Source organism: Scleropages formosus, chromosome 16 (genome assembly GCF_900964775.1).
Source record: "Scleropages formosus chromosome 16, fSclFor1.1, whole genome shotgun sequence".
Taxonomy (NCBI): Eukaryota; Metazoa; Chordata; class Actinopteri; order Osteoglossiformes; family Osteoglossidae; genus Scleropages; species Scleropages formosus.
This window is the reverse complement of record NC_041821.1, coordinates 17,883,267-17,897,768: the sequence shown is the minus strand read 5'-3', so window position 1 is coordinate 17,897,768 and position 14,502 is coordinate 17,883,267. Positions and strand designations below refer to the sequence as shown.

The window sequence follows — 14,502 nt, the reverse complement described above, 5'->3', positions numbered from 1 at the left end:
ATGAGACTACGGAAAGCACCTGTGTCCAGATCCATCCCCAGACCTACTAGAGCAATATCTCTTGAGAGGAGGGAGTGCATATTTATGTTACAGTTAACTCTATTCTTATGCATGAGTTGGCCTTTTCTCCACTGAAACACACAATAAGTTCCACTGATACCTCTAGATTTAAAGGAAAATGTATGGAAGAATACTTTAAAACTAATTCTAAAATGTATTATAAAATAGGAAGCCGGGGACTCTACACATCAGAGATCTGGATATGAATGGCATATTGTACATTTTCAGAAGTATTCAACCCCCCGTAAATCAAAAAACACGTTAGAAGTTATTTCTACACAGGTAATATCTAACATTTCATACATTGCAAAAATAATCCATATTCACTTAGCATTTACATTATTAAACTGGATATAGTCAATGATTCCAATATCACAGGATAACAGTATCATTTGCACTATGGGTGCTCATAGATCCAGGCTGGAAGATGAAATGTGTGGCTTAATGCTGGGGTACCTGGCATGAGCTAATAATACAATATCCTGATTAGAACTCATTTAGAAATACACATCTAATTAATCTCACACACACACACACACACACACACACACACACACACACACTGTCTGAAACCACTTGTCCCATACAGGGTCACAGGGAGCCGGAGCCTAAGCTGGCAACACAGGGCATAAGGCTGGAGGGAGAGGGGACACACCCAGGATGGGACGCCAGTCCATCGCAAGGCACCCCAAGCGGGACTTGAACCCCAGACCCACTGGAGAGCAGGACCTGGTGAAACCCACTGCACCACTGCACACCCCTTCTAATTAATGAGGCAATAACCAAATACTGTACATACAAATGAAAAGCCAAGTTTTTAATTTGTAGCCATAGTATTAAGAGAAGGGTGCACATCTGACCCTTAGAAAGAGAATCCTGTAGAATTTAAATGTTACATATTAATTAGACTGATACCAGGCAATGCCAGGTAAGATGACTTACCATCTAATTAAAACTATTTCATGACAGTGTTAAATAACTTACACTAAGCAAAGCCAAAAAAAAAAAACTGCAAACCCTGCAGCGACCAAGGATGGGAGAAACACACTCCTTCCGTGCAGAACGGCTCTATGAGTTTACAGACTGATTGCACAGACCTAGTAATCTGACCTGTGAGGCATCTGTGAAGGCGGCCCAGTGCATTGTCGGGATGGAACTCCCCAACCTGGATACTACCTATGCTAGCCGACTGAGGAAGAAAGCTGGCAGTATCATCAAGGACACCACACACCCTGGTCACTCCGTTTGAACTGCTGCTGTCTGGCAAATGGTTCAGGGCAATAAAATCCTGCACCAGGAGACTGAAGAACAACTGCTTTCCCAGAGCTGTGGCCTCCATCACACCCTACTTGCCCAACAAGAGAAAACTGATCAGAAAAGCCAGCTGCTGCCTCCATTATTCCCCCACATCCATGGCCCTCCCAAGGCCGCTAAGGACTAAGGGTGAAGTTTTAATCTAATTCTTATTTATTTAAGTGTTCTTTCTGCTGCTGCTGTTCCGAGGGCTGCCACACAAAATTTCATTGTATTGCATACAATGACAAAAAAGTATCTTATCTCACAAAAACAATTTAGAAGAAAACATCCCAAAAACAAGTTCAAAACAAAGGCTTAATACACACATCGATAATTAGAAAATAAATAAAGAAATTATTGAGAAGTTACTTTTAGCAGATGATTTTGTCTGAATGGTACTGGTAATTAATTTCAAGGTCAGATTTCATTAATAGTATACGTTTTACTGAACTGATTTAAATCAGATGTGTAGCTTCCAGGCAAGAATAATCCCCTTGCCTTACCCAGACTCCCTAAGTTCTTTTGTCTGTGTGAAACCCCCAATATCATGCTGCCTCTTCTTTTTTAAAAACAGTAAAAGGCACCTAAGCCCTCAAGACTTGCCTCACTGCTTGAAGAACAGAACTGTTACGCATTTAATGCTCATATGTTGCCCTCAGATATGAAGGGATCTGCATAATTTTGAAAAGAAAATTAACAAAATCCCAGCATCCACAAAAACAAAAAGGCTCAAGTCTAATCTAACTCACTAATGCAATTTTCATGGATGGACCACAGATGCAATGGGGCTGGTCCAGGATTCGAAAGAACAAAAAGAGGAACAAGAGGGCAGTTGCCCATATTCACAATACTTGTCACTGTGTACAACTGCATCTCTTTAGTTACTGCCTGCTCAAGCAATCATCTAAATCCAGATAGCATTTTCATTTCAGAATGCAAAATATAAACTACATATTAAATATATAAATTGATAAAAATCAATGAAAGATTGGTAAGTTTAAGACTGGATTTGATAATGAACACTATATTCTCTGTTTAAAAACCAGAGCAATGCAGAGGGCAACCATATACTAGTGACAAACAAAAAAGAATGTGTCTGCAAGCTTTCTAGTGTAAAAGAAAGACAATGATATAAAACATTCTGATATTATTGCTGAGGGGGGTGCAGTGGCGCAGTGGGTTGGCCCACAGTCCTGCTCTCCGGTGGGTCTGGGGTTCGAGTCCCGCTTGGGGTGCCTTGTGGCAGACTGGCGTCCCGTCCTGGGTGTGTCCCCTCCCCCTCCGGCCCTACGCCCTGTGTTGCCGGGTAGGCTCCGGTTCCCCGCGACCCCGTATGGGACAAGCGGTTCTGAAAATGTGTGTGTGTGTGTGTGTTATTGCTGACGCGTGAAAAAGTTTTGGAATTTTAATATTAGATGACATTTTTCATCCGGAAACAAATTCCTCCCCCATACTAAATATAGTGGGTCTTTGTGATATGCTCATTTTGAATTTTCAAAGAAACAAACATTTTTCCTCTTCATGTATTTGTAGTTCTATTACATTTTATATCCACTGCGCCTACACGACCTGCACTCGGCACTTATCTCATATCTATACCACAGTCCTCATTTTTCAGCGTCCCCAGACAAAATATACTGAGCACTCACGTTTGCAAATGCAACTACTTCCTGGCAATTACCAGTAAAAAATGCGAATACTGCTGACAAAAAGCTATTAACTTTCAAGGTGAATTAGACCTGCCTTATTACTATTCTTTATTTTGCTGATTCCTTTGATCAAGGCAACTGACAGTGTTAGGTTCATACACTCCTTAAATGCTTACAAGGGTACCTTACACTCAGAATTTAAGCACTAGACCAGTGTAAAAGGCATTCGATATGGCAGCATTTTCACCGTTTGTCCTTGCCCCTAGTGCTTGCTGGCGCACGAACAACACACTGGTTGATCTCAGCTGTACCGTAGTACGTATCCAGTACATACCTGATCACCTGCCTTGCTAACAGCAATCATCGCAGCAATAGATTGGCTACGTGTTATATCGCTTCCTCTACAGTCAAATGCAGGTCCAAGGCAGGCGGTGTTGAACAACAGGCCCTGGGCACTTCCAGGAGGGCAGCAGGTTCTCACGTGGCTATGAAAACCCGTGACTATCGTGCTGTACTAAAAAGTAATGCTTAAAATGCAGGATGTGTACTGCCATTTCTGCTTCTCTAACAGGCTGAACAACAACATGTAAAACTCTGCAGATGAAATGTCAGTCAAGGTAGGCAGATGTATTTGTCTGTATTTATATGGTTAGGAACTTAATTGGGGGAGAGAAAAACACCCACACCCACACCCACACCCACACCCACACACCAGAACAAGACGAGCCCGGGATTTCCTTACTAGTCAATATCAATATTGCTCCTGCGACACTTGCCTTCCTGCTCCCCTGAACGCTACAGTTTATGTAGCTGTGAATATATTGTGTGTTCATATTCATATGCATGTCATACTCATTTAAATTTCAGTGTGTTTGTTCTCTTGAAATATATTCATAAACAGCATTATTTGACAGAAAATTCTCCTAACCACAAATTAGCAGCGATCACGGCACTCAAAATGATAAACTAGTTTTGCAAATTATACAGTAGCCACTGAGTATACAAAAAAGCTTTTATAAAGCTCTGCATTTAGCACTGGGTCATGAGGACCCGCATTGTAGAAAGCAAATGTTTTGGAGGGAAAAGAAAGGCTTTAATTGTCTAAATCTCGCAGGCAAGTGCTTAATTGCGGAAAGCAGTGAATAGAGCCATTTTCCTGAGTGGTTCCTTGCAGTGCTAAAGTGTGAAAATGACTTTGCTTCCTTTTGTTGAAAATGTGCTCTTTTCTAATTAACACCACAAGAATGGATATAGCTTAATATGGTTCAGGAAATGACCATCATAACACAATAAAGACTTGCGTTCAAAATCAGACATGCACGTTGTGGACTGCTGAATCTCGGGTTATTCTAATTGTCTTTGTTGATCACCTACATCCAACAATTACATTTAAAAGGACACAAATATGTCTGTGGTAAAAAAAACAGTAATGAGAATAAGTAGGTGTGGCATGCCCGGGTGGACAGAGAGGGGTGGGGGGGGGGGGGGTGAGGAAAGGATCTGCCACACCTGGGGCTAATAACTGCTATTTCAAACCCCGTGCCTGACAGTGAGAGGCAGAGACGGAGAAGGAGAGAGACGAAAGCCAGGCGCACGCACCGCACCCGGAGCACGAGACACAAACGACCTCGCCCGACCCCGACCCCGCTTCAAGACCCCGTCTCGTTGTACCACTTCCCGGTTCCCCCCTTTCCTCCACCCCCTTCCCCGTGACCTGATCCACTGTTTGTGTCAAGTGAAAATAAAGGACACGCAAGCACGCACCTGCAGTCCCCGGCATCTTGTGTGTTACAGTGGGGGGGTCAATCCAGAAAGGTGCGAAACAATGCAGTAATGTACTGTACAGTAATGTACATAAGGTACAAGTCTTGCAGACGTGCACTTTATGTAGTCCTGTGTAGGTAGCTTTGTGTTGTTTTATGTAGCACCATGGTCCTGGAGAGACGTTGCTTCGTTTCACTATATTCTGTAGCAGCTGTATATGGTTGAAATGACAATAAAGTGACTCTTGACATAATTTAATATTGATTTCTGCTGAACTATATTGATATGCAGAAGGAACAGCAAGTAGAGTAGTAACTAGAGATGCCACCTTGCACTCTAAGGACACAGGTTCAAATTCTACCTCCTGAAGGCACTTGAGATGAATTGCTCCAGCAAATATCGCCCCATTGTAAAAATGGGTAAACCACTTTAACAAACCTAACCATGTAAACTGCTATCAGAAAAGTGTCAGCTAAACAAATGAACTAAATGCTTAATAGACCATACTTGGCAGTCCTTCTGTTCTACTTATTCATTTCACCTGTAATGCAGCAGTGAGCTTTGTGACGAGCAGTAAAGCATCTTGATTCTAATTTGTACCTTCAAAGGCACGGGCCGCATCAACAAGGTGGGACCAGTCCAGGCCGGAGGCTGGGTCTGGCAGAGGCATCAGGCCCGGGTCAGCGAATTTTGACCTTTCCGCCAAGGAGCCGTCAGAAAACCAGAATTCATCTGTAAAACGTTGGGGGCAGGGGGAGGTCAAACATTCAGATGAGAGATGACATATCAGAGGGCTTACCCACTTGTCACTTCCTGTGTGAGTACTTTTACATATCAGCAGCAGCAGTACTTCAATGACATATACACCATAAGCATACTACAGTAAAACCCAAGTGCTTTCTTGTGTCAACATATAACTTAACAGCTGAATACAATGTTGCCATATACATAACCTCCAATTTCTTTGGGTTTTACAGAGAATTGAAAAAAGATTATCGATCATACAACAATACTAGAGATTTGAGCCATACAAAGATGTCAGTCTGGATTAGACACCAGGCCAATAACCATCAACTAAGTAAATAATGTTGTCAAGCTCAAAGAGTAACAGCCATTTCTCAGGGTTGATGGGTATTTCTAAGAAAATAACTCTTGAGGGTTCTAGACAGGTGCTTGGGTTTTCGGTGCCCTTAGACAAGAATCAGTCCAGCACTGTTTAGACTTCCATCTCAAAATTAATAAACTTACAAATATAAATATGAACGACAAAGTGTTACTTTTCTAGTGATACAAACACACAGAATCATGAAGAGAAAACTGAATTTATAAATAACTTAGTTTTACGCAATCATTTCTGAAGATTATATATTCACGAAGTACAAATGTGATCAAAACTAAGCTTATTTTCAAGATTGAAGTTTGTAAAGAAAAAATAATCTCTTTAGAACACAGAACATTCTGCATCAATGGGAAATGTGCAAAGCTGTGAAATTTCAGACAAGATAATGTTTACATAATATATAAAGCTGTTGATCTTCAGTTTATTGATAAAACTGGTTTTCTTTAGTAATGAAGGTTTGACTTGACTTTTTTCCAAGATTACAATTTCATTTTTTTGATTTTAGTAGCAAAGTTGGTGCTCCCAAAGCATGGTCCCTCAAGATAATCGCCCAAGTTTACTTTATTATAAAATCTACCCTGCAGTGTACTGATTGAAAAAGACAGTAAAAACATGCAGCAATGGGAAGAATAGCGTTTGAAGTGAAAAGTGATTCATTATAATTTATATTTAACCCTCTGCCAAAGTGTCTTCAGCTTTTAATGAGGTCAAAGTCTTCCATGCGACACAAAATTGAAGAATGAAAATCCTTACAGCAAATGTCAGCCTGTAGCCAGTGGGTAGATAATTAATGCTTGACCAGAGCCAGTTGTTGAAGGACACTCTGCAGTCGCACAGCTGTACTCAAACCTCATTTCACTGCTGACTCTGGGCTGATTCCAATACCCCTCCACAAAATGTGAATGGCATGGATAAAGAATGAATCATTCTCAAGCTCTGAGATAAGTCCCACCTCCCACAGTCCATAAAATCTTGAGAATGTGAATGTTGCCTGCATTACCAGAACAGGAGGAAACAGGAAGAAATAAACACAGTGTGCTGATATGTTTTTGGTATGCTGACTAACGCTCTGGTTTGCAAAGAAGATTCACAAATTTTAGGACAGATGCACTGCAAAGATGCCTTAAAGCAGCTGGGGGGTTGTTAAACTCTACCAACAGGCATAACATAGGGACAGAGAAATAATATCACTGCAGAGGAGGCAAAGAATCACTCGAAGTAGCAATGGGGTGGTGGGGAGGGGTCTGTGGAGGGATACGTAATCAATCACATGGGACTTTGGGGAGAGGGTACAGACCAGCAGGGTGGAAACCTACTGTCCAATGCATATAAGTAGCAATTTAATAAAATAAAATAATTTTTTTTTTTTTTTTTAAAAAATGTGTTGTTGACTCCATTTAGGGAAAACAAACTATTTTATTTATATATATTATTCCTGAAAATTTTTGAACTCATCTCACTTTGATGACATGAATCTTGAAGCTGAATTATGCTCAAATTTCAAGCAGAAGTTTCTTGACAAGGTGAGAGAAAGTCAATGCCAAATCTCTCACTGAAATAAATTTAGTTTTTTTTTTGCAAAGTTCAGGCATTGTGTATGCATTTCACTCTGAATATTACTGGAGTTTGGGGAAAAAAATGTGTTTATTGGAAAAACAGGGTTGCTCACCCCGGTATAGAATGTGTCCCTGTGTGCAGCAGAAGAAAAGGCACAACAAGCCAATTTTTCCCCCCATTATGGAGAAATAAGAAACTGCATGGAAATCTTGAGGGACAATGGCTGGCTGTGTGTAAGACAACATGAGCCTTTTAGCCAGAGCTGGTCCTCACTGATGTCAATGAACAAAAGGGGCCTCCCAAGGAAATCAATGAGAAACATCTACCACTACCACCCATGAGCTTCAGTGTGAATACGAACTTTTGTTTCCCTCTCCTCCACTGCATACTGCCCCCTTTTACATACGTTCACTTTTCACTTCACACGCAACAGCTGGCTATACTAACTCCCTATGACAGGCCAGTGTTTACTATTCTACTCAAAGGCTGCCACAGAACAAGTGACAGGCTGACAGGCTAGATCTTCTCAAAAGCACTGAGGAGGACATTTGAGTGCCAGTGAATGTTTTGCTGAAGCATTTTCTCTTACATACTATTCAGTATATTTTTAGGGTATCAGCATAGTTACCCGCAACATTTTTAAAGAGACTTAAGTCAGGCATGGGAGGGCAAACAGCATAATATCAGGTAAGGCTAATGCCAACTGTTTTTGAATACATCCTATCATTCTAGGAAATATTCTAATGACACTTTCTTTTCATTGAGCACAATGCGTGCACTTCAAAGCAGTAGAAGCGGTGAAAGTGCAAAGAATCGCCATTTAAGGCTCACGTTACCTCCTTTTAGATAACTGCAGTGAGACCTGAGATATTAAGATAATAGTCAGGAATGAAGATTTCAAGAGCCCTTTCTGAAGTCCCAGGAGGTATGTAACTATTGTACCTTGAAATATTTCATTTGAGGTAGCTTTTGAGTAACATTTTGATTTATTCTCAATAAAAACCATCCATTAAAACCAATCCACCAATAATACAATTCAATAACAGTGGTAAGAAATACCATATTACAACAGCATTTCATTCCACTATTAGTTATAAAGAGATTAAATAGATTTGCACCACAATACATTATAAAATGCCTTTCAGAGTACATTCTGAGCTGTACTCTTGTATCTAAGTCCACGCTTCTTTGTATGAAAGGTTCTACATAAATAAAGTTATTTGCTGTTTTTATTAAGTGGATTTGATGTCATTGGGAATGGCTGGAACTGGAAGCACTTACTCCTTAAGTTGGAGGAGTGGCCAAGAGTGGTGCGTGGAGGTGGCAGGGTGCTACAAAAGGGTGGCGTGCTGCTGAAGAGGATGTCATTTGGTAAGGCCTGGTCCAGAGCAGAGCCACGGGAGCTGGCACATGATGATGCCCGCCGCTGCCCACAAATGCTCTCATCTGACAGTGTGCGATACAGGGAACGACGTGGTGACAGGCTGCTGGAGGTCGACAGCTGCGTGGGATGGAGGAGAGGGACACAGAACAGGCATGTGTCACATTTTAGCAGATTGGAGGACATTCACAGATCCATCAGGTAAGTGACAGGAAGCACTGGCAGATGCAAACAGGAACAGAATAGAGCTCCATCTCTCACCTGTAATTCACAGAAAAGGACTAAAGAGACTGGAGACGGGGCTGGTCGCCTTGCTGGCTCCACTCAGTAATGTGGTTAATTCAGTTCCGTTAAACAGAACAGATTAATGCTTTGCTGCACATAACCAACTTGTTCAGTTGACATACTTCTGTTTCACATATCACATATTCATTTAGCAGATGCCTTTCTCTGAAGTGGTGTATGATAATACACACACACACACATTTTCAGAACCGCTTGTCCCATACGGGGTCACGGGGAACCGGAGCCTACCCGGCAACACAGGGCGTAAGGCCTGAGGGGGAAGGGGACACACCCAGGACGGGACGCCAGTCCGTCGCAAGGTACCCCAAGCGGGACTCGAACCCCAGACCCACCGGACAGCAGGACTGCGGTCCAACCCACTGCGCCACTGCGCCACCGCACCCCCCCTGATAATACATTTATGGTATATAATAATATAGTTAGCAGGCACCTTTATCTAAGGTGACTTATAATGAGATGCACTATACTAAACTCCCTGCAGTCATTCACTCGTGTATATACCAGAGAAATGTAACACATTTATACATACTTTGGACAACTTTGAGTTACCAATCCACCTTTATTTAAAAAAAAAAAAAAAAAAAATGAAAAAAGGAGGAGAACAACAATTTCACATAGAATGAGAGGGAGTTGAGCCTATATATAGTCGCACAACCCAGACACTGTTAGACACCAGCGCTACTTGCTGCACCACAGTGTCACCCATATAATATGTAAATTCACGCGATAACTGGCATATCTTTCACACCAGGTGAAATTTTTAAATCTTGTCCAAATGACTTCAGTCACACCATAAGGTGTAGAGAGTAAACAAAAATCAGAACATCCTGCTGCCTTCAAAAGCTGAAAGCACAACAAGCAGAGTTCAGAAAATTACAGATGTTCATTGCTAGTGAATAACAGAGGGCTGTTATACTGAACGAGATGAGAGACCAAACACAAATCTTTAAGTGGTGGATAAAGCAGCAGGAGGGAAGCATTTCCTCCTTTTTTATTTTTCAGCATCTGTAACCAATGACTATAGTCAGAGCCGATCTATTTGCCATGCAATTTTGATGTGGTGCCAATGGAAAAGGCCATTTGTAGACAAAATGGGCCAAAAACATTAATCTATCAGATCAATGTGAAAAAACAAGCTCTGGTCATAGGCCTTGGGAGGTGTGAGGTACATATTATGATTCTCCTGCATTAAAGTATTATGCTCTAATGCAGCTCTGGGGGTGTAGAAAGACTATCTGTGGCATAGACCGTGAAGTCCTCTTTACCGATATGTCAAGGTCAGTGCTGTTGCAAGAACTCTTCTAGCCTGCAAAAGCAAGAGTGTGTCAGTTTAGACACCAACCAGCCCCCATAATTTGAGGGTTCTGTCTTTTTTTTAGAATAAATTAATAACAGAAAGAGAACTGTGTATAGCACATTTGTGGTCTCACTCATAACAAGTAAGAAATGTGTTTTTACTATGCAATTAAAATCTTCTTCTGATCTTGACTAATTTGTTAAAATGGATAAACATGAAGTTAAAAGACCATTTATACATTTTTGACCTTTTCCTAGACATATTCCGTCTACAGCTTTACAGGGTGTGCTGTGGACACATTTTCCCAACTATGCCTACTATAAAGCATTCAAACACAGAAGATATTATGTTTACATGGCAATATAAGCATTACATAACACACAGCCTAAAGCAGGCATGTTTGATGTGAACGGAAATAAAATCAGCTGCAGTCTGTTTACGATTTTGATTATGCGGCCTTGAACATATTTTCTGAGAAGCTAATGTACCGGAAAGAGACAACCTTATCATGGACATGTAGCCTAAAAAAAGATGACTTGTAAGACAAGGACCACAGCAAGTAGTGAGCAGCTTTTTCCAACACTAAGTGGGACACATGGTGAAATTTTAAGAACTATTATGCATGCTTTGGCATATGACAGAACACAAATTTATCATCATAAGTTGACTAGTCTGAATAACAATGCATATGTATCGTATGTGTACCCTATGATGGACTGGTGTGCCATCCAGGGTGTGTCCCCCCTCAGCCTTGTGGCTAATGTTTCTGGGATAAGCTTTGGTTCACCATGACCCTTCAGTTATTAAAATTGGATGAATGAATGGATGGATGGATGGATGGATGTATTGCATGTAAGGCTGAAATGATTCCTTGAGTGACTTCATTAATTAAAATCCTCAATTCAAATGTTCTTCTCTGAGGACTCATTCCACCTAAATGCATTTTTCATTATAGTTACTCACGTTGCTTTGCGCTGTTAGATCAATTTTTTAAATTAAAAAAAGTGTGCAATCCTAAAATCTCCACAGTCCAGTCCAGTTAGTTGCAGTACTGTGCCGTTCGTTGGTCCCCCAACAGCAACTGAAAATTCTATGAGTGCATGTTTGTTCTCTTCAGCTGTTGTTCTAACCTTCTTGGGGACTGTTTTTTTTCTTCCTACAACGGCCAAAAAGCCTTCATAGAAAACATTTTATTTTTGCTTTGAAACCACATGATCCTGTAAGCCTTGCATTATTCCTCAGCTGTACAAAAATCATAACTTGTAGTTCGGAAATTTGTTGCACAACTTTCCAATCAAAACAGGACTAAGAATGATAAAATTTGCAAAGCAATGCTGGATTGTTTCAGTTTACTTATGCTTACCTTACTTTTTTAGGTTGTACACCTTGGAAAGTAATTTTAAATATTTTGGTTATTTATTGGATTTCAGTACATATGTTTTCCTTGAAGCTATGTAATAAACACGGCCCCTAATCGCTAAACAGGATTATTCTGCACTTTTGTTTAATAAAAAAAATAGGCCAATTAAACAATAAAAAAGTGGATTCTTATAAAATGTAACAATGCAATTACTTGTATGCATCTGGATACTTCATCTGTGTTTGTCAGTTATCATTAGGTGTTCAAGATGTGCTTCAATATCCCTCTCTTTGGAAATAATGAACATAAAACAGAAACTTTTTTCCAGCTGTAGAGGTTGGATGGACATGGCATCACGTCATAAACCTCATGGATCAAGAATATGAGACTTGAGGCTCTGCTCTGCTAAGCACTTCTAAACAGACCTTAAGCTCCAACTTCATGCTAGTTGTCCATTTTTCCTTTATTGCTGTACAGCCCCCATCCTTACTTGGCCTCTGCTTTTCCTTCCCCTGGACGATGTCATACTTCTGTGATGGAACCACAATAAATGTAGGCTAATATTTAAGTAGGTGAAGACTTAAAAGAACCTGCCATGATATCACTAACAAATGACCAAATAAACAATGGCCATTCTGTTTTCTAAGTGGTATCAAACAATTTGGAACATTGCAGCGGAAGCATAGTTGTATCATTCCTTCTTTGGGTCCAACTTACCTTACGCCGACTTTCCTCTTCAGAGAGGCTGTCGGGCAATATCATCTTTAAGAACTCCTCCTTGCACAGACTCTTGGGAAACCTGTCCGTCTCTGTCGACTCCATTTGGCAGGAAACGTCTGGTGAATAAAGCTGCCTGTAAAGGAGACAAAGATGGTAACAATAACAGGCCAAAAGATTCATGGGGACCTTGGTCTGCTGTAATAACTGGAAAGAGCCATCAGAGGTAAGCAGAAAATATGTGGATAATAATATCTTTAGGTGTGCAACAATAGCAGGTCTTTCTTGGACCATTCCATGCAAAAGGATAAAGCAAGGCATTCAAACTATTGTTCCAGAGGTTGCAGTTTCCAGGGAAGATACTTAAATATTTACTGTCCTAAACTTATTTTTACAACATGAAAATTCCACAGAAAAACTGGCTGCACAGTACGCAGAGAGGGACATAATATGAATAAAGTCCGTAGACACTGCAGGAAAGAGATTTTCAGATCAGTCCCCGGTCTGAAATCTGCGCGACTCATATAATGTAATAAATACCTGAATGGGTATTATATACTATAACTATAAAATTTTTAAGCAGGGCAGGTGGAGAACTGTTAGCAACAACTGTTGCTGGATAGTGTTTTTTTTTTTTTTTTTAAATATATAAAAATAAATAAATACTGCAATGGGTCAGGCTGAGGGGAAAGGCTGGTTCCCACAGGTGTGAATCGGCTGCTTTCGTTAATTGCAATTGGCCATCATAGATTCATGGAGCACTGGGGCCCTTTCCCACACTGCTCATTGCAAAGAATGTCCTGAGGATCAGGCTGCCAGTGCTCATCGTGCTAGTTTCTGGGCAGAAAAACCACAATACTCAAAGGAGTTGGTGTTCCCCCTCAGTTCACAATCCCAAAAGATTTAAGACTTGACGGACAGTGTTCTTCGCAGGACTCTGGTGCAAGGTGAGAAGGGCTTCTTTACCAGGCTAAAAAAAAACTGCAGTGACCGCTCCTCTGAATCTTATCCAACTACTATTTAGAGAGCAACTGGGCTTTTCCAGGCTGTTTCACGCCAAGTTCAACCGACAGGATGCTTGGATGTGAAATTCAAAATTGAGGGTGACAGGGTGGGAGAGGGGACATAATCTCCAGTGGCACTTGACCAGCTACGACTGGTCTATCATCCTGACTCTCCTCCATTTCAGTGAAGCAGGTGTCCCTGTGCCTCAGACATTCTGGTATGCTGATGCAAATTGTAACCAATAGGTAGAGAGGCACCTGGGAAGCAGATGAAAGATAACAGCAGGGAGGATAGAGAGAAGTACACTTGGGGAAAAGAATTCCTGCAGTTTTATTATCCTCTCAGGCCTGATAAAGTAGGCCATTAGGCAAGAGTTGAATCATAGCACTGAACATCCTCCAAGTCAGTGCCAACAGAGATGAGTGGGTGGTGAGGAGGGTGGGGGTAAAGTGTTGGCTTGAGCAGGTTGTGCTTTCATTGGGCCATAAAACAGATAATATTATGACATTAGTGCATTTGAGGGAGTAGGCAAGTTTAGAAATATACAGGCATGCCATACTTGGGTGATGTGCAACAGAATGCTGTCAGTTCTCAACTCTTCGCACTCAGTGAAATGCAAGGTGAAAACTTCAAGGCAGCAACTGCACAGTGTCATGGAAATGGGTATGGTACACTGCACTGACAGTGAGGGAGTGGGTGGGTGGGGTTGCAGAACAGTAAGGTATGTAAAGGTGGGCCATTGTACCTGGATCTGTCTTTCAGTGCCTTCATTAGAAAGTACAATAGCCCTTCTGTGCCACTAAAATAAAAGACAGGTGAGATAGGAGTTTCTCTGTTAAATAGCTCTTGACTCTTCTTTGGGAAATATTTACAGTGGATTTTTTGGAAAACTTGACTAGGTTCCAGATTCTTTGGGAATAAATAAATGGGAAGCACAGCTATGCGAACAAGCATTGAACAAACACAAGAAAATCAACACTCCATTGGGTG

At 41.0% G+C, this 14,502-nt stretch overlaps 1 protein-coding gene across 2 annotated transcripts in view; it reads right to left on the bottom strand.

Moving 5' to 3' along the window:
• Nucleotides 1-14,502, bottom strand: part of LOC108933729 (signal-induced proliferation-associated 1-like protein 2) — a 110,229-nt gene that overhangs the window by 3,593 nt on the left and 92,134 nt on the right. The window contains exons 16-18 of one of the 2 annotated variants that reach the window (XM_018750973.2): nucleotides 12,508-12,643; nucleotides 8,728-8,947; nucleotides 5,370-5,501 (exon numbers count right to left, since the gene is read on the bottom strand). In XM_018750973.2, coding sequence (XP_018606489.2) covers nucleotides 5,370-5,501; nucleotides 8,728-8,947; nucleotides 12,508-12,643 — 488 coding nt within the window. Of the gene's footprint in view, nucleotides 1-5,369; nucleotides 5,502-8,727; nucleotides 8,948-12,507; nucleotides 12,644-13,024; nucleotides 14,312-14,502 lie in introns of those variants that run through there. The other variant, XM_018750974.2, reaches the window with a different exon arrangement.